Source organism: Vanessa tameamea, chromosome Z (genome assembly GCF_037043105.1).
Source record: "Vanessa tameamea isolate UH-Manoa-2023 chromosome Z, ilVanTame1 primary haplotype, whole genome shotgun sequence".
Lineage (NCBI taxonomy): Eukaryota > Metazoa > Arthropoda > Insecta > Lepidoptera > Nymphalidae > Vanessa > Vanessa tameamea.
Window position 1 is genome coordinate 5,760,543 of NC_087341.1, and position 26,384 is coordinate 5,786,926.

Below are 26,384 nucleotides of genomic sequence, written 5' to 3' on the forward strand. Positions count from 1 at the left end.
CTGTCTCATAATCTGACGATTATCTGAAAGGAAAAGAAAGGTCTAGAATATCGTATGTTGGTCGGGACTTTTGGAAAACCGGTTTGCTACGACGATATTCTTAAATGTTTAAACGCTTTTGTAATGTTTCTAATGTAAATTTAATTGTTTTTTGCAAGGTAGAACGTCGTTTTTCACCACAAAATACACACTTTACATGAATATCACACATAGTGAATATTTATAAACTTTCATTCACATAAGTTACATTAAAATCATAAAATGAACAAATACGTTGGAAATACATTGTAAACAACACCATTCCACGAACGAGTCCGTGCAATCAGCTATTTTAGCAACAGAAACCAGAGTGGGGACGGAGTGTGAGAGTAATTGATAGAAAGAGAGTAATTAAGGAATAGAAACGCGGAGAGCGAAATATAGGCATCACATAGCTGCACGAAATAAACTTTATCAATGAATTATTCTTACTTCGGCTTGTGGAAATCGTCAGATTATATATTTTTCGTAATACTTGAATTTTTCCTTTCAAAATATAAAAAAAATTAGCCACGCTCGACAATGTCGAGACAATGTTTTTTTTTTACAACTAGCCCTTCCCCTTCTTTACGTCACCCTCAAATTGTCAGATTACTGGAATATATACGCATGCATTTTGCATGCAACTAACTTACCCTACCTGATTCTGACGCGCTCGAGAATTTCAGATGATCAATTTTTTTTTTACTAATCTGATCCTTTATCCTTGACGGGCGGCCATATATATGGGGCTCATAATTGGTGGGAGTACATAACCGGGTACAAGGTATTCCCCTGTATATTAATCTGCCATCTGCAATCTGCGCTCCCCTACTTATTTAATATGTCAGAGATTTATTTATTTAAAGATGTTAGATCTCCTTCTCCAAAGAGTTCTATTCTCTTTTTGCCTTTTGTATTTTACACACACATCACACACATCAGCCCGCATTCGTCCACTGCTGGACATAGGCCTCTCCAAATGCACGCCACTGTGGTCTTTCTTCGGCAACTCGCATCCAGCTCCTGCCAGCCGTCTTGCGCAAATCATCACTCCACCGTGCCTGAGGACGTCCTACACTACGTTTGCCAAGACGCGGTCTCCACTCTAGAACACGTTTTCCCCAACGGTTATCGGTTCTACGACAAATATGGCCAGCCCACTGCCACTTCAGCTTACTAATCCGGTGGGCTATGTCGATGACCTTGGTTCTCTGACGGATCACCTCATTTCTGATGCGATCCCTCAGAGATACTCCGAGCATAGCCCTTTCCATAGCACGCTGAGCGACTTTAACCCGGTGGACCAGCTTTGTCGTGAGTGTCCACGTTTCGGCTCCGTATGTCATGACGGGTAGGACGCACTGGTTGAAGACTTTCGTCTTAAGGCACTGTGGGATCGACGATGTGAAGATTCGTCGTAACTTCCCAAATGCTGCCCAACCTAGCTGAATTCTTCTATTCAACTCATCCTCAAAGTTGTTTCTACCTAATCGCAATGTCTGCCCGAGGTAGACATATTTTTGAACAACTTCGAGGACGGTACCGTGTATCGCAATCGGTTCCGGTAGAACATGTTCATTGAACATGACCTTGGTTTTATCCAAGTTCATCCGTAGGCCGATGCGCATAGAAGAATCAGCCAGCTCATTCAGCATCTGTTGTAGGTCCTGCAGCGTTTCTGCCATGATGACGATGTCGTCTGCGAATCTCAAGTGAGAGATGTACTCGCCATTGATGTTGATGCCACGCCCTTTCCAGTTCAGCATCTTGAACATGTCCTCCATTGCATTAGTGAACAATTTGGGGGAAATAACGTCCCCTTGTCTCACTCCTCGATGCAATGGTATGGGATTCGTTTGCCGACTCTGTACTTGGACGGACATGGTGGCGGCCTTGTAGAGACATCTCATCACTTGGATGTATCGCCAATCAACTTGGCAACGCTCCAGGGACTCCAGAACAGCCCAGATTTCAACCGAGTCAAAGGCCTTCTCATAGTCCACGAATGCAAGACACAGGGGCCGATTATACTCATGGGACTTCTGTATAATCTGCCGCACTGTGTGGATGTGGTCTATGGTGCCGTATCCGCTCCGAAATCCGGCCTGTTCCGGGGGTTGGAATTCGTCGAATCTTCGCGCAAGACGGTTCGTGATCACTCTTGAAAACAGCTTATAGATGTGGCTCATTAGGGATATGGGTCGATAGTTCTTCAGCAGGGTCTTGTCTCCCTTTTTGAAGAACAGGACGACCATACTCCTACTCCACGCCTCCGGAGTTCTCCCTTCGAAGAGGACAGAGTTATAAAGCTTCTGGAGCTCCCTCAGTACGGGTTTACCTCCTGCTTTCAATAGCTCTGTTGTAACGCCGTCCTCTCCAGGGGCTTTTCCATTTTTAAGCTGTTTAAGAGCAATCTCGATTTCGCCAATACTGACTTCTGGCAGGTCTTCGGTGAAATGGCGTGTTAATGTAGCTCTAGGATCCTCATTTTCGGGATCAGGTCGAGATGCATGCGATGCGTATAACCGGCCGTAGAAGTCCTCTACTTCCGAAAGAACTGCCGGCTTGGAAGAAACGACTTCTCCACTTGCTGTGGTCAACTTCGTCAGGTGGCTTCTTCCAAGAGATTGTACGAACACCTTAGACCCCCGATTCTGCTCGATGGCTCTTTCAATTGTAAGAGTATTGGAGCACCGGAGGTCGTGTCGTACGCGCTTGCTGATCTCTTGGTTTAGTTGCCGTTTCTCGGACGAAGTGACAGGTGGGTTTTCACGTCGTTTCTTCATTAGCCCTAAAGTCTCTTCCGAAAGTTTGGACTTTCTGCCCTTACGCTGCATGCTACAAAATCTCGTGCCTTCTTCCCTGAGAATTCTCACTACATTTTTGAGGTTCTGGTTTACGTCTGTTGTGGTTTTCATGGCAGCGAATCGGTTCTCCAGGTTTGACTGGAGCGTTTCAGATCCCGCAGTGGTTTGGAGCAGGGATGGTCGGAGTGTAGACTTCATCAGACGGACGCGCTCGGCCTTAAAATTGATATTCAGAGAGCCTCGGACAAGTCGGTGATCACTACCGGTATTGAACCTGTTGATCACTGAGACGTCTCTGAATATGTGCCTTTTGTCCGTCATGACGAAATCGATCTCATTTTTGGTCATAGTGTCGGGGCTTTGCCACGTCCACTTCCTTTGGGGCTGCTTCTTGAAGAAGGAGTTCATCAAGAAGAGCCCCTCCCGTTCGAGGAAGTTGACAAGCATTTGCCCCCTATGATTTCTGCTTCCAAATCCATGGGGTCCTACTACCGATTCGCTACAATTCTGTACTCCCACTTTAGCGTTGAAGTCCCCCATGACAACGTTGTAGTGGGTTTTCGTGGTGGAGTGGAGGGCCCTCGATATATCATCGAACATTTCCTCCACTTCATCGTCCGAGTGTGTCGAGGTCGGTGCGTACGCTTGCACCACCTTGAGGCTGTACCTCTCGGTGAGCTTTATAATGAGGTACGCTACCCTGTTCGACACACTGGAGATTTCCGTAACGTTGTCAGCTAGGGACTTATTAACCAGAAACCCAACGCCTCCTTGGGATTGTTGGTCTCCCTCTCGGAAGTACATTAGGTGGCCCGATTCGAGGGTTACGGTGTCCTCTCCCTCTCTACGGACTTCACATAACCCTAATATGTGCCACCTAATTTTCCCAAGTTCCACCTCGAGTTGCGTTAGATGCGAGTCAAGCCGTAGCGTGCGTCCGTTGTACGTCGCCAGGGTCAGTCGGTTGTGGTGGCCTCCCGTAGCCCGGTGATTCTTAGCACCCCCCGTCCCGCCGTTACCACCGTCGCCACCATGACGAGGAATAGCGGGACCGCCGGGAACTGGGGGCCGTGGCTTACCTGTTTTTCCCATTTGGAGGTATTGCCCATAATCGCCACGCTGGGCAGGCGGGTTGGCGATCGCAGGACGCAACTTCTCGCACCGGTGACGCTGCTGCCCGTTACCGGCCTGTGGTATTTAGTTACGCCTATTTTTGATGGTTATACCGCCATCAGTCGGTCGCCAGAGCCTCGTTTGCTGATCGGCAGGATGCACCACGGGCAGGTGAGGTTGGCTTGGAGCGCCAAGGTGTAGTTTGCGCCCCCTTACATCCCCGTATTTGTATTTTATGTACAGTAAAAATTAATTTTAACATCAACGTTTTCTTATCTATAATTTAAAAAGAAAGATTATTTTTTTCTTTCATTTTATAAATTAGAATTTTTTATAAATTTTAGAAAGAAATGAAATGAAAATGAATGATTTTGATGATTGAAAATTATTTGCTTACGATGAGTGTAGCATCAGTAATATTTTAGCTTATATAATGACGTTTATATACAATTAAATACAATAAGCAAATCACAAATTGCATCAATACTTGTAGCATCAACATTATCTATAGCCTAAGTTTCTATTTAGATATTGAATTTTTTTGTGAATATTAATGGAAATTGTAGTTTTAAGGAGATTATTTATTATTATTTATTCAAAAAATCTATTTTCTTTACAGGAAATTATACGAAACGACCGATGTTCCTGTTGCAGACTACGCTTTTGATACCCAATGTATCTGTGAATCCTACACTGGAGGAGATACAAGAGGTCCTAGTACTGGCCGGTAAACATATATCAGGTTTATCTAAAGGAGTTGCACAATGGACTGGAGGAAAAATACAAAAGGTAAAAATAAAAATTATTGTAATATTATTTGGACAGTTTTTTTTTTCAAGCAATTTTTATAAAAAAAAAATTATTCCAAAAAATTATACAAATTCGCCCACTTGTGGTGCTATATCGGTATTCATAATAAAGGCTTCAAATAGTAATAGCGTATTTCATATGATTTACTAATATTAAAAATATACTAAATTTAATTTTAGCCCTCTGATCAACGCAAAGATTCAATACAGGTACAAAGATCCTATTTGTTCAAAAATGTTAAATATTTAATTTTATTATTACTAACAACATGTAAATAGCTTTTATATGAATAACGTCGTTTATATGTAAATAATTTAATTGATTAGTTATTTCTGTTCTCTTCCAAATTGTGATGTCAATTGTTATGTATCGTCTGTTCACCTGCACTTGTGTTATTTGACGGTGTAAATGTCTGCAACCGATGTTGATGCCAAACCGCCTCTTCCTTTTATTTGTTACACTGGATGTTGTATTTTATTTTATATTATGTACATATCACCTTTTTATTTTGAATTAATATTTTTATTTGCTGCTTCTGCTCCCCTGCACGCTTCGGTCATCTAGGTAGGTTGGAAGAAGCTAGCCGGACAGCAACCGAACCAACTTTTTGAAGTAGTCACCAAGCTTGACGGGCAGGTTCAGTCTATGGCAGCGCCGATGAATATGGCACAGAAATCGATGAAAATGGTGGAAGCAGCGAAAATGAGGAAGAAAAAGTATTACCGCTTGGAATCTGAAGAGAAGCCAGTTTTTCCATTACAACAGAAAAATTTCTACAATCACATAATGGAGAACAAGGAAATAATTAAAACTCTAACATTGTTGTCTATGTGTACACAGAATGTAAAAACAGTAAGTGAAACCTCAAATATTTATTTTATTATTTTCATATCGCAATATTTCTCGCAAACTCTTAGTAAAAACAATTAAAGCTCAAACAGTTTAAATAACTTCTTTACACAACTATAATTGATAAACGTTATACTTAAATCGAAATTGAACACGACTCAATTTTGCAAAGTCTTAAGTTTAATACCGCCATTTTATAATAAATATAAAGTATTTAAAAAATATTTGATGTTCCCTTATTTCAAAATCTTTAGTAATTAAGCAAAACAATAAAACAATTTCATGCCTGTATTTCTGTGTTGCAGGAAGTCAACGCGTTGGTCAAACGTTGGCGTCCTTATCACTATTTGTGGAAATGCGAAAAAACTTTACGACAATTGTTGGCTTGGAACCTTAATGACTTCGAACTTGCTCTAAAAAGACACAGTGAACTGGAAGCTAAGTTGGCCACTGAACCTGATGTATTAATTATAGGAAACTGTCTTGCGGTATCGACTGAGAAACTTAAATTAGGATTAAACACAGAACTCAAAAGTAATATTTTTTAATAAGAATATGTCGCTTTAATAAATTTAATTAAAATGAAATCAATTATGCTTTCAGTTACTTAAAGTAATGCGACACTTAAACATATAAGATATACATAACTTTAGAACCAAATAGTACAGCCATTTTCATTATTAGTATATTTGAAACTGAACTGCAAAAATGGTTGGCTGGCTGTTTTGCTATGTGACAATGTTTCTATCTAATAATATAGATCTGTCCTAAATGTTTATCATATTATTATTTAATTTAATTTAAAAACTCTAAAGAGTCTATTATAAAAATAAAAAATCATAGAAAAATGTTATTGCTCTATCGATTTTCTTTGTGTTCAGTAATTGTTGAGTGTAATGCATACGAACCTCAGTGAAAATATGAACGGAGCGTATAAAAAATACGTAGCATGAAGTTTGTACTAGATATAGGGCTAACAATAGAAAGGGATCAAACTTGTGACTTTGACATCACTCGGCGTAAAGTGCACTAGCTTAAATGATAGTCTTTCAAAAAATCCATAAATATAATATAATATAAACCAGTAAGCTATCTATCACCAACAATAATAAGTAACTACCAAGGATAGGTAAATATTTATAAATATTTGTTTTTTAATTATATGTAACCAAAAATATATTTCACTATTAGACGGAACCTACAGAATAAGCCAAGCGATGCGAAAAAAATATAAACGTGAAATGGATTACGTTTACGCGATAATGAATGACTTAGAACGAAAACTAGAAAGACCGATTCGAGATTTAGACGACGTAAGGACCGTGATGGAAACACTGAAGAAGATAAGGGAACAAGAAGTCGATATGGAATTAAAAATAGACCCTGTTGAAGTAAATTATTCACATTAATATTTAAATTTCGCTATAACTATTTATAATATAGCATACTATTCAAATTTAAAAAAGATCAAATTATTATTAATCTTTATGTAATAACACATTTCAGGAAGCGTTTAACGTCATAACGCGATACGAACTGCCAGTTAGTAAAGAAGACATGGAACAAGTAGACAATCTGCGCTACAGCTGGCAGCAGTTACAAGCCACAGCGCTCGCGTCTCATGTGCAATTACTGAAAATGCAGCCACAGTTTGAAGATGACTTGAAAAACAACTTGGACAAATTCAGAGAAGACAATGCCGACTACTGCCATGAATATCGATATGCAGGACCTATGCAGCCTGGGTTGAGCCCACGAGAGGCTTCCGACCGTTTGATCTTGTTTCAGGTATTTAATTAAATTGAAATTATTTTTGTATAGTGTACTTATTTTTATTTTAAAGATTTAATATAAAAAAAACAATCTGACATCGTAGGGTCCAATTTAGTTTTTAATTTTCATTTAATTTACAGAAAAATATATATATTTCTTTTTTATAACAAAAAGAATATGTATCACATAGTTATCGAGATTAGCAAAGTATCTTTTAATATATGTACATGGGCAATATTAACCTAATAATCAAGTTCATCTATTTATTTTTACTATCCGTATAAATTTATAAATAAGTATATTTGGTACGTTAAAAATAATATATATTCTTCATATAGAATCGTTTCGATGGAATGTGGCGTAAACTGCAAACATATCAAAATGGTGAGGAATTATTTGGTCTACCGCACACTGAATATCCTGAATTGGCGCAGATAAGAAAAGAGTTAAATCTGTTACAAAAACTTTATAAATTATATAATGATGTGATAGACAGAGTCAGTAGTTATTATGATATACCTTGGGGAGAAGTCAACATAGAAGAAATCAACAATGAACTAATGGAGTTTCAGAATCGATGCAGGAAACTGCCAAAGGGGTAAACTAGAATTTATCTGGATAATTACTATTAGATACGAGTTTTATTAACCTATACACGGACTAGTGCAATATACTTTAGAGAACAAATAAAAACAATATTAAATGGTACCAATAAACAACATGAATAACTGAAATATTTTAATTTAAAACTATTGAAAATATTTTTAGGTGAAAGATAAGTGTGTATATTTTTTACATGTTTTTTTTTTAGGTTAAAAGAATGGCCCGCTTTCTATGCACTTAAAAAAACAATCGATGATTTCAACGACATGTGTCCCCTGCTCGAGTTGATGGCGAACAGAGCTATGAAACCACGACATTGGCAGCGTATCATGGAAGTGACCAAATACATATTTGAGCTCGAAAATGAAGATTTCTGTCTGAAAAATATTTTAGAAGCACCCCTATTACAAAATAAAGAAGATATTGAGGTGAGATCAATTGAATAATAATGTTCAAATCCTTTTCTTATATCTCATTCAGATAATCATAACTAATATAATGATCTAAATTAAAAATAGTATATAGCACTTGATTTATTATAAGTCTAATCAGTCTAAAACAATTAATCTGAATCTGAATCAAGAAAAAATATTGAAATTAAAACCAAACGACAACAACTTAAGACAAAAAATATTCTATGAACATGTCAGTTCTTAGTACCGTTACATTTCCCATATCAGAACCATTTCTAAAAATAATAACGAGTTTTTTGATAAAACTAATTATCATTTACAAAAAGATTAGACCAGATATTAAAAAAAAATCGTTTTAAGATCATTATAATTTGTATTTATTCATCTTTTGCCCCAGGATATTTGTATATCGGCAATGAAAGAAAAGGATATAGAAGCAAAACTTCGACAAGTGACCAACGAATGGTCAGTTCATGAATTGACGTTTCAAACATTTAATAATCGAGGCGAATTGCTTCTCAGAGGAGACACGACTGCGGAAACTATCGGCCAACTTGAAGACAGTTTAATGATACTCGGATCGTTGTTGTCTAATCGGTATTATTTATATATTATAGTGATCGTTCAGATTGCTGGCACAACAATAGAAAATAAGTGGCACGCATGCTGTAGCGGTTAGTTATATAAAAACTAAGTAAAGAGGCACTACAACGTATACGGGCATTAGATACTCGCTTACAAAATGACTGAATCAGAACTTTTTTTTTCCTTAACAGTTACAACGCTCCATTTAGAAAACAAATACAACAGTGGTTATATGATCTTCAAAGTACGAACGAAATCTTAGAACGCTGGCTGCTCGTTCAGAATATGTGGGTATACCTTGAAGCCGTATTCGTTGGTGGAGATATTGCTAAGCAGCTGCCAAAAGAAGCGAAGAGATTTTCAAAAATAGATAAGTCTTGGCAGAAAATAATGCAAAGAGCTCATGAAACTCCCGGTGTCGTTTCGTGCTGTGTCGGAGATGATCTTCTTAGACAGCTCCTACCTCACCTACAAGAACAGTTAGAATTATGTCAAAAGAGTTTAAGTGGCTATCTAGAGAAGAAAAGGACGATGTTTCCTCGATTTTTTTTCGTGTCTGACCCAGCTCTCTTGGAAATTTTAGGTCAAGCTTCAGATTCTCATACAATACAGAATCATCTACTTTCGATTTTCGATAACATACGATATGTAAAATTCCATGACATAGGTACGCTCGTGGGTAATCTTAAACAAGCTCAACGTGATTGTGACATTGGATTTAAAAATATATTGTGAATATATTTTCCAGAATATAATAAGATGATAGCTATTGTATCATCTGAAGGAGAAGAAATAAAACTAGAGCGCCCAGTTCGCGCCGAAGGTTCAGTAGAAACGTGGCTGACGTCCTTATTGCAATCAGCTCAGAGCAGTTTGCATTCCATTATACGTAATGCTGTTTCTGTAATCAATGACCCAGGATTTAATCTTCTTCTTTTCCTTGATAAAATGCCGGCGCAGGTAAATAATAAGGAATTAAACTAAATATATATAATATATATCGCTTCGAAATAATATATTATTACAGATTGGCCTACTTGGAATTCAAATTATCTGGACAAGAGATGCAGAACTAGCTCTAATGCAAGCTCGACAAGATAAAAAAATAATGATTGAAACAAACAATAAATTTTTAGAACTTCTGAATACTCTGATAGATCAAACGACAAGAGATTTGATGAAAATAGAGCGCACTAAGTTCGAAACTTTAATCACAATTCATGTACACCAAAGAGACATATTTGACATGCTGGTAAATAAAGTCTGCCTTCTATTATCTACTTGTTAACTTATTTTTTTATTGTGTTCCAGTTTGAAAGGTGAGTAAGTCAATGTAAATAATGGCACAAAGGACATCACATCTTAGTTGTCAAAGTTGGTGTCGCATTGGTGTTTAAAGGAATGGTTAATATTTCTTAGGGCGCCAATGTCTATGGACGATTGTCGTACCTACATACGTATATTGTAAGTAGAAATAAAAAATAAGGTTGTAGGTACCGGGATTTTTGACTCTAATTACGGGTTTATCAAGGACAATGTGCCATTTTTGTTAGAGTAAACGAAAATGTAGTACATTTTATGTAATTGGAAACTAAGCACAGTATTTCCGTGTTAATGTTTTCAATAATAATCTTCCGCGCACAAACTGAGATTAGTCCTTAAGATTCGCTTTCGATCGATACCAGCTGATTCGATGCAGATTCGATCAGAAGGTACATAATGGTCAAATTATCACTTTTAGTGCCGACTGAACGTACGCTCGGCTAACGACTTTGAGTGGTTAAAACAATGCCGATTTTACTTCAAAGAAGATGCGGACAAAACTTGGATATCTGTCACAGACGTAACATTCACTTATCAAAATGAATATTTGGGGTGTACAGAAAGGCTTGTTATTACACCATTAACAGATCGGTAAGAATATATTGATACACTTTCAGGTACAGGGTCTAGTAAAAAAGTTGTGATTTAAGTATAGTAGATTTCGGGTTAAGTGGTATTTCATGTTCATGGAATTGAGATAAGCATTTCTACCACGGTATTCAAAACGTTATAAGAAGGCACTTGCCACCACATACTTTCCAGCTCTCTTTAACTGCTATTTTTATAATTAACTAACGTTAGTTGTCTGATCCGTATTATAGGAGGTTACGACAATGTGTTGACACTTAAGCTTTCAGTTATACATTGTTTTATTTCTCCCTAATTCCAAATTTTGGAATTAAAAAACCTTGAAGTATTAGCGCAAATATTTTTCTATGTAAGTCTAGCTACAAGTTGAAATTTTAGATTTTTTATTTATTATAGATGTTATATAACCTTGGCCCAAGCATTGGCAATGAGTATGGGTGGTGCTCCTTGCGGTCCCGCGGGTACGGGCAAAACAGAAACAGTCAAGGATATGGGCAAGACTCTCGCCAAATACGTCGTCGTATTCAATTGTTCCGATCAAATGGACTACAGGTATAATTAAAGATTGGTATTTGTAGCATACAGATATAATATTTTTACAGGTTTTTTTATTTTTAAACCAGCTATAATATAAATAAACATTGTTATGGAAAAATAATTGCAAGATGGCTCATTTGATAACTACACGTATAACAAAACTCTTTTCTTTTAATTCCTTCAAATAATATATATATTCCTGCAAATATATATATTTTATATTCAATCAGTATATTCGATAGAAAATATGAATTGGATTCAAAATAATTCAAAACTATCAAGTGTACCTGTAGTTTGCGAAATTAAGTATGACAAAAGAGATTTTTTTTAGAGGTCTTGGTCGCATCTACAAAGGGCTAGCTCAGTCCGGTTCATGGGGTTGCTTTGATGAGTTTAATCGTATTGAGCTTCCCGTCCTCTCAGTCGCTGCACAGCAGGTCGCGGTGGTTCTCGCAGCCAAAAAAGAAAAAAAGAAAACATTCCTCTTCACTGACGGGGACATGTCAGATATGTGCCCTGAGTTCGGAATATTTATTACAATGGTTATTTCTACATAATATAATTATTTTCTATAGTTGAATACTTATTGAGTTATTTATTACCAAGTACTACTTTTTGTAATAAATTTCAGAATCCAGGTTACGCAGGTCGCAAGGAATTGCCAGAAAATTTAAAGATTCAATTTCGCACTGTAGCTATGATGGTACCAGACCGACAAATCATTATACGAGTAAAATTAGCTTCATGTGGTTTCTTAGAGAATATAACTCTGGCTCGAAAATTTTATACGCTGTATAAATTGTGCGAAGAACAACTTACAAAACAAGTAATATTCACAAACTGCTTCGTTCATAACATCGACAGAAAATAAGAGACTTTATTTCTATATAATATTATATTTATACATTTTAGGTCCATTATGATTTTGGCTTAAGAAATATTCTTTCTGTTTTGCGAACACTCGGAGCTGTAAAACGAGTAAATACGAAAGAAACCGAAAGCACAATTGTAATGAGGGTGTTGAGAGATATGAATTTATCAAAGCTCATAGATGAAGATGAACCACTTTTTATTTCACTGGTCGCGGATTTGTTCCCAAACCAAGCTTTGGAAAAAACAGCATATACCGAACTTGAAGATGCAATTAAAAAACAAGTCGAATTGAATGGATTGATTTATCACCCGCCTTGGGTATTAAAGATAATTCAGGTATATCATTTAAACACATTTTGAACATCACTCTTTAATGTTTATTTTATAAATGTTGTTTAATTTAAATCGTTTGTTAAAGAACTTATCTATTGATTGCTTCATTTTTATTAGTTATATGAAACACAGCGTGTTCGCCATGGTATTATGACACTTGGACCTCCAGGAGCCGGAAAAACAACTTGCATTCATACGTTGATGAACGCACTATCGGATATAGAAGATCCACACAGGTTAAACACGCACATAAAATTTATATTAAAATAATTAAGCTAATCAAACGTAGTCATTTTAATATATTTGAATTTTATTATTAGGGAAATGCGTATGAACCCTAAAGCAATAACGGCGGCTCAAATGTTTGGCCGGCTAGATGTGGCCACAAATGACTGGACTGATGGTATATTTTCTGCATTGTGGAGAAAGACCCTTAAAATAAAAACTGGGGAACACATATGGTTAGTTCTAGATGGTCCAGTAGATAGTATATGGATCGAAAATTTAAACTCTGTATTAGACGACAATAAAACTTTAACATTGGCCAATGGAGATCGACTAACGATGTCACCTACTTCAAAAATTATATTTGAGCCTGAAAATATTGATAATGCTTCGCCTGCTACCGTTTCACGCAATGGAATGGTCTATATGAGTTCGTCTGGATTAAACTGGGAACCGGGTAAAATTACTTTTGTTCAACAAATAAAATGCGCTATTATTATATATATTTACGAATTTTTGTATTTTAGTTCTGAATGCTTGGCTAAGAACACGGTCTCCAAGGGAAGTTGAAGTATTTAGTTCTTTATTTGAACAAACATTTCCAAATACATATACGTGGTGCACTCAAAATTTGATCTTTAGCATGCGCGTTCTTCAGAGTAACATTATCTATCAAATGCTAAATTTACTTGAAGGATTAGTGCCACCCCAAATAACAGAAACGGAAGATCCATCTGGAAGCAAATCACTTAATGGTGACATAGATGACGAAGATGAAAAAGAAAAAGTAGAAGAAGTGATACTATTCACACATGAGCATTTACATAAAATATATATATTTTCACTAATATGGGGATTTGGTTGTCTTTTAGAAACAGGAGATCGATGTAGATTTGATAAATTCATAAAAAATACATTCAATGAAATTCTCGATTTACCCAAACATCCCAATAATAAATCAAGTATACTTTTTGATTTTTATGTTAAGCATCCAGGAAAGTGGGAATTGTGGGAAGATTTAATGACAAACTACAGTTATCCAGACACAGCGACTCCTGATTATTCAAATATTTTAATACCAATAGTCGATAACGTTCGTATTAATTATCTTATTTATTGTATTGCAAAACAAGGTAAAGCAGTACTTCTATTGGGAGAACAAGGTTCGGCTAAAACCGTTATGATGAAAGCATATATGAAAAATGCTAATCCAGAGCAGTTTATGGGAAGATCGTTTAATTTTTCGTCAGCTACTAGTCCTTTTCAGTTTCAAAAGACAATTGAAAGTTATGTAGAAAAACGTAGTGGAATGACATTTGGACCGCCCGGTGGAAAAAAGATGCTCGTTTTCATTGATGATATCAATTTACCACAAATAAATGAATGGGGTGATCAAATAACAAATGAAATAGTAAGACAAACTATGAGTATGGGTGGATTCTACAGCTTAGAAAAGCCTGGTGATTTTACAACGATTGTCGATATTCAATTCTTAGGAGCTATGGGACAACCAGGTAATATTTAAATAAACGCTTTAACTACTCCTAATTATATTGTAACGATGTTTAAAATGGGTAATATTCCCAATTAAAGATATTGTATAATTTTTAACTGAACGTGTTTTTGTTGTATTATTTTATATAAAACAAATATCGTTGAGGAACAAAAATTTAGACGAATTTAGAGGTCATATTTAATGTATTTATATAAGTATTTCTTTAAGTGTGTGCATAGCTTTTCTTAAATATTTACTATTCGGTTAGAATCTTTGAATATTTGCTATTTAATGTTCATTGCTATAAAATATTTACTTAAAAATAAATTTTCAGGTGGAGGTAGAAATGATATTCCCGCTAGGTTAAAACGTCAATTCGCTATATTTAATTGCCCTTTACCTAATAATGATTCGATTGATAAAATTTTTAAAGTTATTGGTGAAGGACATTACAATGCCAAAAGAGGTTTTACAATAGAAGTAAGAACACTAATAAAAAAAATAATACCTTTAACAAGAGAGCTTTGGATGAAAACTAGGACGAATTTGCTACCCACTCCTGCAAAATTCCACTACGTTTTTTCTTTGCGAGATTTATCACGAGTGTGGCAAGGCATGATAGGTACCTTGCCTACTGTAATTGAATCAGAAAAATGTTTAATGCTTCTTTGGAAACATGAATGCTCAAGGGTATTTTCTGATCGTTTTACGCATCAATCTGATAAAGACTGGTTCAACAATGCTTTATACAGTATTACAGAAGATTTATTAGGATCAGACTACAAAAAAATGATGGAAAAAGATCCAGTCTTTGTAGATTTTATGAGGTATAAAATTAAATAACGTAGTAAAAAAGACATTTTTTTAAATCAAATATTGTGAGCAGTCTTGCTTATCTTTTGACATATTGGTTTTTTAAGAGATGCTCCAGAACCAACAGGTGAAGAGGGTGAGGATGCAGATATGGAGCTCCCGAAAGTTTACGAACCCGTTTTCGATCATGCAGAACTACGGGACCGTTTAGAAATGTTTCTATCTCAATTCAATGAAATGGTTCGAGGTTCAGGAATGGATCTAGTATTTTTCCCCGATGCCATGCTACACTTAGTCAAAATATCAAGAGTTATACGACATCCTAGAGGAAATGTAATGCTTGTAGGTGTTGGCGGATCAGGCAAACAATCGTTAACAAAATTGTCAACATTTATCGCAGGTTATCGCTCATTCCAAATAGCCTTAACTAGATCTTACAACGTTGGTAATTTTTTGGAGGACCTAAAACTGCTTTACAGATCATGTGGTGTGCAGGGAAAAGGCACCACATTTATTTTTACTGACCTAGATATCAAAGAAGAAGGTTTCCTTGAATACCTAAATAATATTTTATCATCAGGAGTTATTTCAAATTTATTTACAAAAGACGAACAACAAGAAATAATTTCCGAATTAACGCCGATCATGAAACGTGAAAATCAAAAACGAACATTAACAAACGAGCTAGTAATGGAATATTTTTTGAACAGAACTTGTCAAAATCTTCATGTGGTTTTATGTTTTTCTCCTGTAAGTATGTTGTAACATTTTTGTTGAGAACTGTAGCACAAATTAAAATTAACTAATTAACAATATTTTTAAACCTGTTTTGCCGTTTTGGCACAGATAGTAAAACTGAAATACCAATCTATATCAGTTCATGGATGATGTAGTTCTGAGATAACCTCCTCATTTTTTGAAGTCGGTCCAAAATAATTTGGATGTCATAATAATTTTTTATAGAATCCGTTTTTTTCGATCGCGGTAATTTCTTGGATTTTGTATAAAATTTTGTGTTTCTGCTTTTTAATTATTTTTCTTAATCTAAATTTTAGTTATTACATTCGACGTATTTAAAAATATTTCACAAATTAATTTTATTAGAGAATCTAGATAAATCAATAACAACTTGCGTTCAACAAGTTCAGTGAACTTTCATCCGAATTGAATGAAATATTTCTCAAACTTAACATTTCTTGCCTTCATTATATGCCTTTTTTCGTTCCGAGGGCAATATGTCACAATTATAATTATTATGTATATACAAAATATATGTATGACAAATTTAGTATAAACATTAAAATTTCGATGTTTTTATCAGGTAAGTGAGGCGTTTAGGTATCGGGCGTTACGTTTTCCGGCTCTTATATCTGGATGTACAATAGATTGGTTTCAACCGTGGCCTAAAGATGCACTTGTTTCTGTTGCTGACCATTTCTTAACTGATTTTGAAATCGAATGCACGAAAGAAGTAAAAAAGGAACTTGTCACAGTCTTGGGAACAATACAAGATGTCGTTTCTACAGTATCTACTGAATACTTTCAAAGATTTCGACGTTCTTCTCACGTAACTCCTAAATCATATCTAAGTTTTATAGGCGGCTATAAAACTATATATCAAATGAAACAAAAAGAATTAGGCGATGGAGCTCTAAGAATGGATACTGGTTTAGAAAAGTTACGTGAAGCGTCAATATCTGTTGAAGTATTAAAAAAAGATCTAGCTGTCATGGAGCAAGATTTAGCTTTGGCTTCTGAAAAAGCAGATCGTGTACTCTCAGAAGTAACAGACCGAGCCATGCAAGCAGAAATTGTAAAAAATCAAGTTCAAATTGTCAAAGAAAAAGCAGAGGCTTTAGTAGCTTATATAGCAGAAGAAAAAGAAAAAGCTGAAAGAAAATTAGAAGCTGCTAAGCCCGCCTTAGAGGAAGCAGAAGCAGCACTAAATACAATTAAACCTGCACATATAGCCACAGTTAGAAAATTAGGTCGACCACCACACCTTATTATGAGAATTATGGATTGTGTATTAATATTATTCCAAAGAAGATTACATCCTTTAATATCTGATACTGCAGCACCGTGTCCAAAACCTTCATGGGCAGAATCATTAAAGGTATAATTGAATAAAATAAAGAAAAACAATATGTTTTTTGTTATTTCACAACTCAGGCGTTGTCTACGGCTTTCTTAATATTCATCTTTTATAATGCACTATATATGTTGATTTTTATACATCAAATTTAATGTTGGATATAACATCGACAAGTAATATAACATTAGTTTATTTTTTCACCAATGGGTAAATCCTAATAACTCGACAGAAACAAACAATAAATTTAAATAGGACTTGTATAGTATAAATAAAGTATATTATATTATTATTTATTTTCGAAGTATTTTCTAAAAAGTGTTGTGTGTTGTGTCTCTCTGTTTGAATTTTTTATCATAAATTCAAGAAAACAATAATTCAAGTTATTGTTCTATTAAACAACATGCATTTTTAATTACCAGATGATGGCCAGCACAACATTTTTACTTCAACTTCAAAATTATCCAAAAGATATAATTAATAATGAAATGGTTGAACATCTTTTACCATATTTTGAAATGGAAGACTATAACATGGACACTGCTAAACGTGTTTGTGGGGATGTGGCCGGGTTATTGTCCTGGACAAAGGCTATGGCATTTTTCCATAGCGTCAATAAAGAAGTATTACCCCTCAAAGCAAGTTTGATGTTACAAGAAGCTAGGCTAAAGGTAGGTACTAATCGGTTATTTTGTAATATCTAGACTTTACAAAAACATTTGTTAATTTAAAGTTACATTATTAGGTTGCAATGGAAGATCTAGCATCAGCAGAAAGACAATTGGAAGAAAGGGAAATGTCTCTACGGAAAGTTAAGGAACAGTACGAATCGGCTGTTTCAGAGAAACAACAATTAACAGATGCCGCTAATATCTGTCTGAGGAAAATGACAGCAGCAACTCAACTTATTAATGGATTAGGAGGCGAAAAAATTAGGTGGACCCAACAAAGTAAAGATTTCAAAGAGCAACTTGGCCGACTAGTCGGAGATGTTGTACTTGCTACTGGTTTCTTATCTTATTGTGGGCCTTACAATCAAGAATTTCGAAATAGCCTTTTTAACACGTGGATGGAAATATTAAAAAGCAAACAAATTCCTGTAACGGATAACTTAAACATAACAAACATGTTAGTTGAAAGTGCTACGATATCCGAATGGACACTGCAAGGCCTTCCAAACGATGAATTATCGGTTCAAAACGCTCTAATTGTTACTAAATCGAGCTCGTATCCTCTTTTAGTAGATCCACAAAGTCAAGGAAAAAACTGGATTAAAAATAAGGAATCTTCAAATGAATTACAAATTACTTCATTGAATCACAAATATTTTCGAACTCATTTAGAAGATAGCTTATCTTTGGGTAGACCACTATTAATAGAGGACGTAGGCGTTGAATTAGATCCCGTAATAGACAATGTTTTGGAGAAAAATTTTATTAAATCTGGGTCTATAGAAAAAGTTATTGTAGGTGATAAAGAGTGTGACGTAATGCCTGGATTTATGCTTTATATAACTACTAAATTACCTAACCCAGCTTATTCACCTGAAATAAGCGCAAAGACATCTATTATTGACTTTACAGTTACTATGCAAGGTCTCGAAGATCAGTTACTTGGAAGAGTTATACTAATGGAAAAATCAGATTTAGAAGAAGAAAGGGTGGCTTTATTTGAATCAGTTATGAAAAATCAGAGAAGTATGAAAGAGCTTGAGAGTAATTTACTTTGTCGGTTGACGTCTTCAGAAGGTTCTTTAGTTGATGATGAAGCTTTAATTCAAGTTTTACAAATAACAAAATCAACAGCTGAGGAAGTCAATGAAAAATTAAAAGTGGCCGAAGTAACGGAAAGAAAGATAATTAAAGCTAGAGAAGAGTTTAGAGCGGTAGCCGCGAGAGGTTCTATATTATACTTTTTAATTGTTGAGATGAGCAATGTAAACATTATGTACCAGAATTCTTTAAAACAGTTTCTCACCATATTTGATAATTCTATAACAAAGTCTACGAAAAGTAATATTACAGAGGAACGTATCAATATTATTCTCAAATATTTAACGCATGAAGTGTGGGCATTTACATTACGAAGCTTATATGAAAGGCACAAGTCACTGTTCACTCTCATGTTAGCTATGAAAATAGACTGCCAGCGAGGGCTTATTTCCCATGATGAATTCATGGCTTTCGTTAAAGGAGGAGCATCACTAGATTTAAATGCGGTAACTCCTAAGCCTTTTAGATGGATTCTAGATATTACTTGGCTAAATTTAGTAGAAATAAGCAAAATAAAATTCTTCTCTGAAGTCTTAAGCAAGGTATACTTTGATGAATACTATAATCTTAAAGTTATATTTCATATATAATACTTATATTGACTATTTTTTTAATTATTAATGATCTTAGATTTCAAGCAATGAAAAGGAATGGAGAGTTTGGTATGAAAAAGCAAAGCCGGAAGAAGAAACTATACCTAGTGGATTTCAAGAAAGTCTCGATGTTTTTCGTAAACTTCTCTTAATCAGATCATGGAGTCCGGACCGAACACTTTCACAAGCCAGAAAGTATATAGTAGGTAAGAAAGGATTTTATAGAAAAATAATTCTTAATTAAAGTGAAATGAATTTAGAAATAATCCTCGTATATGTTAAAATGTACACCGTTAAAGATTCTGCAACTTTTTTTCTTTAAAGATTCTTTGGGCGCTGAATATGGAGAAGGCCAAATTCTTAATTTGGAATCCACCTGGGAGGAGTCAGAACCACGTACTCCTTTGATATGTATTCTTTCTATTGGGTCAGATCCATCGGCACAGATAGCATCGCTAGCAAAGTCAAAAGAAATAGGTAAACTGTTAGCTTTAAAGTTGTTTTTTTTTTTGTTATTGAAAAATATGTTATAATACCCACATGAACTAGAAGCCCGTGCCATATTTAGTTATAAATAAATAAAATTTGCGTATGTGTGATAGTGTCTGTACTCTACACATTATACATTATAAAGGTAACTTTTACTTATTAAAATTTATATTATTCTTGTTCAAAATCAAAGTTATTAGAAGGTTATATGGGTGACAATTCATCAGTGCAGTTATCAGTAATAAAAATTTAAAATAAATCAAGAGAAATGGTAGAAAATTGTAAATTAAGTTAATTTCGATCTTTTAGATAAGGATTTTAACATATACACATAATTCACAGAGTATCTATTATAATTTAAATGACTATTTGTAAGTTTAATGATATTTATTAAGTACTTGTGTATAATGTCTTTTTCACATGTACAAAACATCTCATTTTTCACAAAACATCACCAAAATTGGAACAATTAAACAATATTTTTTATTTTCTATTGTTAATTTAGTGCTAAAAGCCGTTTCTATGGGACAAGGTCAAGAAATTGTCGCTCGTAAAATGATATCAGATTCAATGAACGAAGGCGGCTGGGTTTTATTACAAAATATTCATCTTTCACTACCGTTTTGTGTAGAGGCTATGGATGCACTCATAGAAACAGAACATATACAGGAATCATTTCGCCTGTGGTTAACAACTGAAGTTCACACAGATTTTCCTATTGGTCTTTTGCAAATGGCTATTAAATTTACAAATGAACCTCCTCAAGGTATACGAGCTAGTATGAAAAGAACTTATCAAAATATTACACAGGACACATTAGATTACTCATCGTTATCACAATGGCCACCACTACTTTACGCTGTGGCATTTTTACATACCATTGTTCAAGAAAGAAGAAAGTTTGGTCCATTAGGATGGAACATACCTTATGAGTTCAATCAAGCGGATTATGCGGCAAGTGTACAATTCATACAAAATCATCTTGATGAAATCGATCCTAAAAAAGGTATATCGTGGCCAACTATCTGTTACATGCTCGGAGAGGTTCAGTACGGTGGTCGGGTGACAGACGATTTTGATAAACGCTTGTTAACCACATTTACTAATGTTTGGTTTTGTGATGTTTTGCTGAGACCTGGTTTTGAGTTTTATAAAGGATATAAAGTTCCACAAACCAGAAACTTGCAAGGGTATGTCGACTATATAAATCAATTACCACTAACAGACACACCCGAAGTATTTGGCCTACATGGTAATGCAGACATAACTTATCAAATAAATAGTGCGAAGGACATTTTAGACACCATTTTAAGTGTACAACCAAAAGAGGGTGGTAGTCAAGGCGGCGAAACAAGAGAAAGTATAGTTTATCGATTGGCTGAGGATATGTTAGAAAAATTACCGAAACAATACATAAGTTTTGAAGTAAGAGATGCACTTCACAAGATGGGCGCTTTTCTCCCTATGAATATATTCTTGAGGTATTTAACTCTAACAATAAAAATACATAACTATTTGTAAAACATTATAGTGACTTGTAAAAGAAAACTAAATTTAATTTTAAGTAATAAATGATAGCAAAACAAATTCTTTTGTTTTCCCTGTTTGGTTATGTCTACTTTAATATCCACACACATATATATATATATATATACGTTTCAGACAGGAAATCGATCGCATACAACGGGTCATTAAAACTGTACATACGACACTCTGTGATCTTAAGTTAGCCATCGATGGGACAATAATAATGAGTCAAGGCTTGCGAGAATCACTTGACGCTATGTACGATGCTCGCATTCCTCAACAATGGCTAAAGGTGATAGTTATAACTTAATAATTATAATCCAGTGAATCCAATAAATTTATGTTGCAAATTATTTTCACGGTAGGTTAGTCTTTGAAAGAAATTCGAGTCTTAGAGGAAATAACCGGGATATAAGAATTCTTACCCATTACCATTTCAACGCTAGCCTTCAACGACAAGGATAGGCTTCGAAGAGATGTGTATGTAAGCATAATTATGCATCTGCAACCCCTTTCACCACTCGTGCCTCGTCGGATTTTTCTTCTGGGGGCGAGAATCTCCATTCGCCTCCGATCTTTAGTCGAAACTTGACTCGTCACTTTCAGTTCATCCAGAACTATCTTATGCTCACGCTCTTAACCAACTTATGTTACTTCTCAGGTGTCATGGGAGTCAGCGACATTAGGTTTTTGGTACACTGAGCTTTTAGAACGCGAGCAACAGTACCGTGCATGGCTACGTAACGGAAGACCTCACGCTTTTTGGATGACGGGTTTCTTCAATCCACAAGGATTTCTTACTGCGATGAGACAGGTTATTTTATTATTTTTATATAATATCTGTGTATGTAGTGTAGGGAATCTTATTTTGATATAGTAAGAACGTGAAATAAATCTGGTATTTAGCTGAAACTGTTACGTAACCACAGATTATTATTTATGTTTTAGGAGGTCACACGTAGTCACAAGGGTTGGGCGCTAGATTCTGTTGTTCTGCAAAATCATATTACAAAGTTTAATCGTGAAGACGTCCATGAAGGTCCTACGGAAGGAGTATATGTGCATGGATTGTTTCTTGAAGGTATTTTTAATAATTGCCTGTTCATAATATTTTTCAACGTATGTATAATATTAAAATCACATAGGTAATGGTTACATACATATAAAATCAAGCATAGTAAAAACTAAAACTAAAACTCTTCATTGTATAGTTATTACATGTAGTTATCATGTAATAATACTACATTTCATAAAATATTACACAGGAGCATCACTTGATAGAAAATCGGGCAAGTTAATCGAATCGAAGCCTAAAGTACTGTACGAGCAAATGCCAGTTATCTACATATTCGCTATCAATACAACTGCAGGCAAGGATCCGCGGCTCTACGAATGTCCCATATATAGAAAGCCGCAAAGGACAGACGCCAAATATGTAGGCTCTATTGACTTCGAAACTGACAGCAATCCGAGACATTGGACTCTGAGAGGAGTTGCACTTTTATGCGATATAAAATAAATTAGAAATGCACACCATTTTCGTTTTATTTAAATAATAAAAAGTTCGAAAACAAACCTCATCAGCGTCTTCATATAATATAGTAAAATAGACAAAATAAACTTTTACATTTAAACTTTTACTTTTAACTTATAAAAGCATTTCACATTTGACATAATTTATACGATATAAAAGCTGTTCCGCGTATGCAATAACCGCGCCACCCCGTTTCAAAACTTGGAACCTCTATGTGAGTGATGAGCCTGTAAAGTGTTGCTCTGTAGTAATTACTTCATATTTTCATAGGTGTAGCGACGACCGCATCAAATATAGCGGCGTTACTCCTGTAAGATTCAGTATTTGCAGAAACAGAGGTAAAATTCAACACTTTAATACGAGGCCTAGTAGCTCAATGGTCAGAGCGGCGGGATGCTTGGCGCAGGTTGTGGGTTCGAATCCCACCTAGGCCCCCAAAACCCCATTTTTTGAAAATTTTTCTTGATAAATATTTGAGTAGTGTTTTATCTTTCGACTTTACTAGAAAAAAAGAAGATTTTACAGTAAAGTAATAAAAACTTAGTCGTGTCGGGTGCTACAGATGTGCTACGAACGTAGAGCTTTTAGGATTGGATACAAAATAATACTTTTTATCTATATTTTTTGTTATGTTATTAGTTATTTTTTTATTATTTGGTGAGTCTATTGGTGCACCTCTCCTTTGTTCACACTTTCCCAAGTTTTCATTAAATATTACTAAAACTACCTTAATTTTTAATTACGCTCTATAATAAAACCATTGCTCAAACAATGAGCCCTTTTGTTTTTTACTTATGATAACTTACTTCTTGTTATTGGTACGTTAAGATCGCGGGTAACTAGGATGGAAATGTAGAGCATTCTTATATATTATTTTTATTTTATTTTCATTAGGACAACCGACAGTAGATACAATATCACATCGAAATAAAAAATAAAAAATTACATTTCAAAATTATCAAGGCAAAAGTTCTACTGCTTTCGGGTAGTCTCACCATGCATTATCATATTACACAGTGTAATTAATGAAAATATAAATTAAACATAAGCATAATAATTAAAAATAAGAAATATGATACATTTTTTAAACTATAATATAATAAATAATAATTAATAAAATCAATAAGATGAACCATATGATTAGAATTGAGCACAAATAAAATTCTTTATTTTTCGATTGAATTGAGGGCGACTATCGTGACATATGTCTAAATATTTTACTTCAATACTGATGGTGATGTATGTATAACAATGGTAATCTCGATATGATGGAATTCCTACCTAATTGCGTTTTATATAATCTGATATAAAAGAAATGGCTCATATTACGGGAATTAATATGAGGGACATTTAAATAGAATTTTGATAAAAGTTCCGGACAGTCAATATTATTGTTAAATAAATCAAATAAAAATTTAATTGACAATATTTTTCGTCTATTCTCCAGACTTTGTATATTGAACAGATTGCATCTTTCATTATAAGACTTTGAAATTATCCTAAATCTATATGATAGTTGATGAAGAAACTTTTTTTGTATATTCACGACTCTACTCATGTGTAATTTTTGACACGGTGACCAAATTAAGCAAAAATATTCTAATCTGCTGCGCACGAAATAATTAAAGAGTCTTAAGACAGTTTCACTCCTTTTCAAGTCTTTGGAGCATCTTAGAACAAAGCCTAGTGATTTGTTTGCTAAATCAAGAGCTTTATCTGTGTATGCAGTATTAAATTCAGTTTATTATCCAATATAATGCCTAAGTAACGAATCCTGTCAACTTCCTTTAATTCTATATTTTTTATATAATATTTGGATGGTATAATTTTCCTTTTACGAGTAAATATTATGTGATAACATTATATTAAATGAAGCTCTCGTAATATTCTTCTATCCTAGTACCTCCGTAGAGCTTCCGTACATGCACGGCATTGTGCCAGTATATATTAGTAATATTAGTTAATAAACTATGTTTTTTAATAAATTTATAAAGAGTAAGATTGGATTATGTATGCAGGTACGTTTCACGATATTGCCATTTTCTACGTATGTAGATTACAAGTTAGATTACTAAAATATAGAGTCATAAATAAATCAAGGTTATTTAATAACCGCGCCACCCCGTTTCAAAACTTGGAACCTCTATGTGAGTGATGAGCCTATAAAGTGTTGCTCTGTAGTAATTACTTCATATTTTCATAGGTGTAGCGACGACCGCATCAAATATAGCGGCGTTACTCCTGTAAGATTCAGTATTTGCAGAAACAGAGGTAAAATTCAACTAAAATATAAAATAATGAATTAATTTATAGAAGTAGGTTACAGGTGTTGTAGCGGAGGCTACAGATGTGCTACGTGCGTAGAGCCCATAGGCGTCAATGACATAGATAAATAAATAATAGGCTAAATACATGAGATAAAAATCTTGGTGGTGGGGCTCTCTGCAAGCCAATCTGGTGACACCCACTCATCATATATTATACCACCAAGCAGCAATACTTAGTATTGATTTGTTTCGTTTTGATATTTATATTATTACAATATTTGTTCCGCGTATGCAATAACCGCGCCACCCCGTTTCAAAACTTGGAACCTCTATGTGAGTGATGAGCCTGTAAAGTGTTGCTCTGTAGTAATTACTTCATATTTTCATAGGTGTAGCGACGACCGCATCAAATATAGGGGCGTTACTCCTGTAAGATTCAGTATTTGCAGAAACAGAGGTAAAATTCAACACTTTAATACGAGGCCTAGTAGCTCAATGGTCAGAGCGGCGGATTACTTGGCGCAGGTTGTGGGTTCGAATCCCGCCTAGGCCCCAAAACCCCATTTTTTGAAAATTTTTCTTGATAAATATTTGGGTAGTGTTTTATCTTTCGACTTTACTAGAAAAAAAATAAATTTGACAGTAAAGTTAAAAACGTAGTGATATGAGCTACGGACGTAGAGCTTTTATTTTGAGGACCGTCATTTGGAGATTTTTTCTGCGTATTGATGAATAATTCACGTAGTAATTCACGTGAAGCAAACTTTCTTTCTTTCTAATCTTAAGGAAATCACGTTGTTTTACTTCATCGCTGAACACAAAATGAATTATACACAATAATCAAACATTTAGTGGTTCTAGCATGTGACTACATTAAGTTTATAGTATACATCTAACTGTAGTCAAACCTATGTACGTATAAAAAGGATGGAAATGGAATACGTGATGC

At 34.8% G+C, this 26,384-nt stretch overlaps 1 protein-coding gene across 1 annotated transcript in view; it reads left to right on the plus strand.

The window, feature by feature from the left end:
- The window catches only part of Dhc1 (Dynein heavy chain 1), a 183,391-nt gene extending 160,221 nt beyond the window's left edge, over window positions 1–23,170 (plus strand). The window contains exons 18-49 of the mRNA XM_064220351.1: window positions 4,561–4,730; window positions 4,931–4,960; window positions 5,388–5,603; window positions 5,906–6,134; window positions 6,792–6,991; window positions 7,107–7,388; window positions 7,712–7,971; window positions 8,185–8,404; window positions 8,787–8,986; window positions 9,166–9,641; window positions 9,723–9,934; window positions 10,002–10,226; window positions 10,716–10,888; window positions 11,282–11,437; window positions 11,754–11,964; window positions 12,054–12,248; window positions 12,335–12,631; window positions 12,746–12,864; window positions 12,949–13,310; window positions 13,381–14,367; window positions 14,683–15,175; window positions 15,269–15,911; window positions 16,483–17,277; window positions 17,676–17,924; window positions 17,999–19,567; window positions 19,656–19,824; window positions 19,943–20,095; window positions 20,613–21,588; window positions 21,770–21,926; window positions 22,296–22,448; window positions 22,583–22,715; window positions 22,900–23,170. Coding sequence (XP_064076421.1) covers window positions 4,561–4,730; window positions 4,931–4,960; window positions 5,388–5,603; window positions 5,906–6,134; window positions 6,792–6,991; window positions 7,107–7,388; window positions 7,712–7,971; window positions 8,185–8,404; window positions 8,787–8,986; window positions 9,166–9,641; window positions 9,723–9,934; window positions 10,002–10,226; window positions 10,716–10,888; window positions 11,282–11,437; window positions 11,754–11,964; window positions 12,054–12,248; window positions 12,335–12,631; window positions 12,746–12,864; window positions 12,949–13,310; window positions 13,381–14,367; window positions 14,683–15,175; window positions 15,269–15,911; window positions 16,483–17,277; window positions 17,676–17,924; window positions 17,999–19,567; window positions 19,656–19,824; window positions 19,943–20,095; window positions 20,613–21,588; window positions 21,770–21,926; window positions 22,296–22,448; window positions 22,583–22,715; window positions 22,900–23,153 — 10,964 coding nt within the window. The 3' untranslated portion in view covers window positions 23,154–23,170. The remainder of the gene's footprint in view (window positions 1–4,560; window positions 4,731–4,930; window positions 4,961–5,387; window positions 5,604–5,905; window positions 6,135–6,791; window positions 6,992–7,106; window positions 7,389–7,711; window positions 7,972–8,184; window positions 8,405–8,786; window positions 8,987–9,165; window positions 9,642–9,722; window positions 9,935–10,001; window positions 10,227–10,715; window positions 10,889–11,281; window positions 11,438–11,753; window positions 11,965–12,053; window positions 12,249–12,334; window positions 12,632–12,745; window positions 12,865–12,948; window positions 13,311–13,380; window positions 14,368–14,682; window positions 15,176–15,268; window positions 15,912–16,482; window positions 17,278–17,675; window positions 17,925–17,998; window positions 19,568–19,655; window positions 19,825–19,942; window positions 20,096–20,612; window positions 21,589–21,769; window positions 21,927–22,295; window positions 22,449–22,582; window positions 22,716–22,899) is intronic.
- The last annotated feature ends 3,214 nt before the right edge of the window (window positions 23,171–26,384 follow it).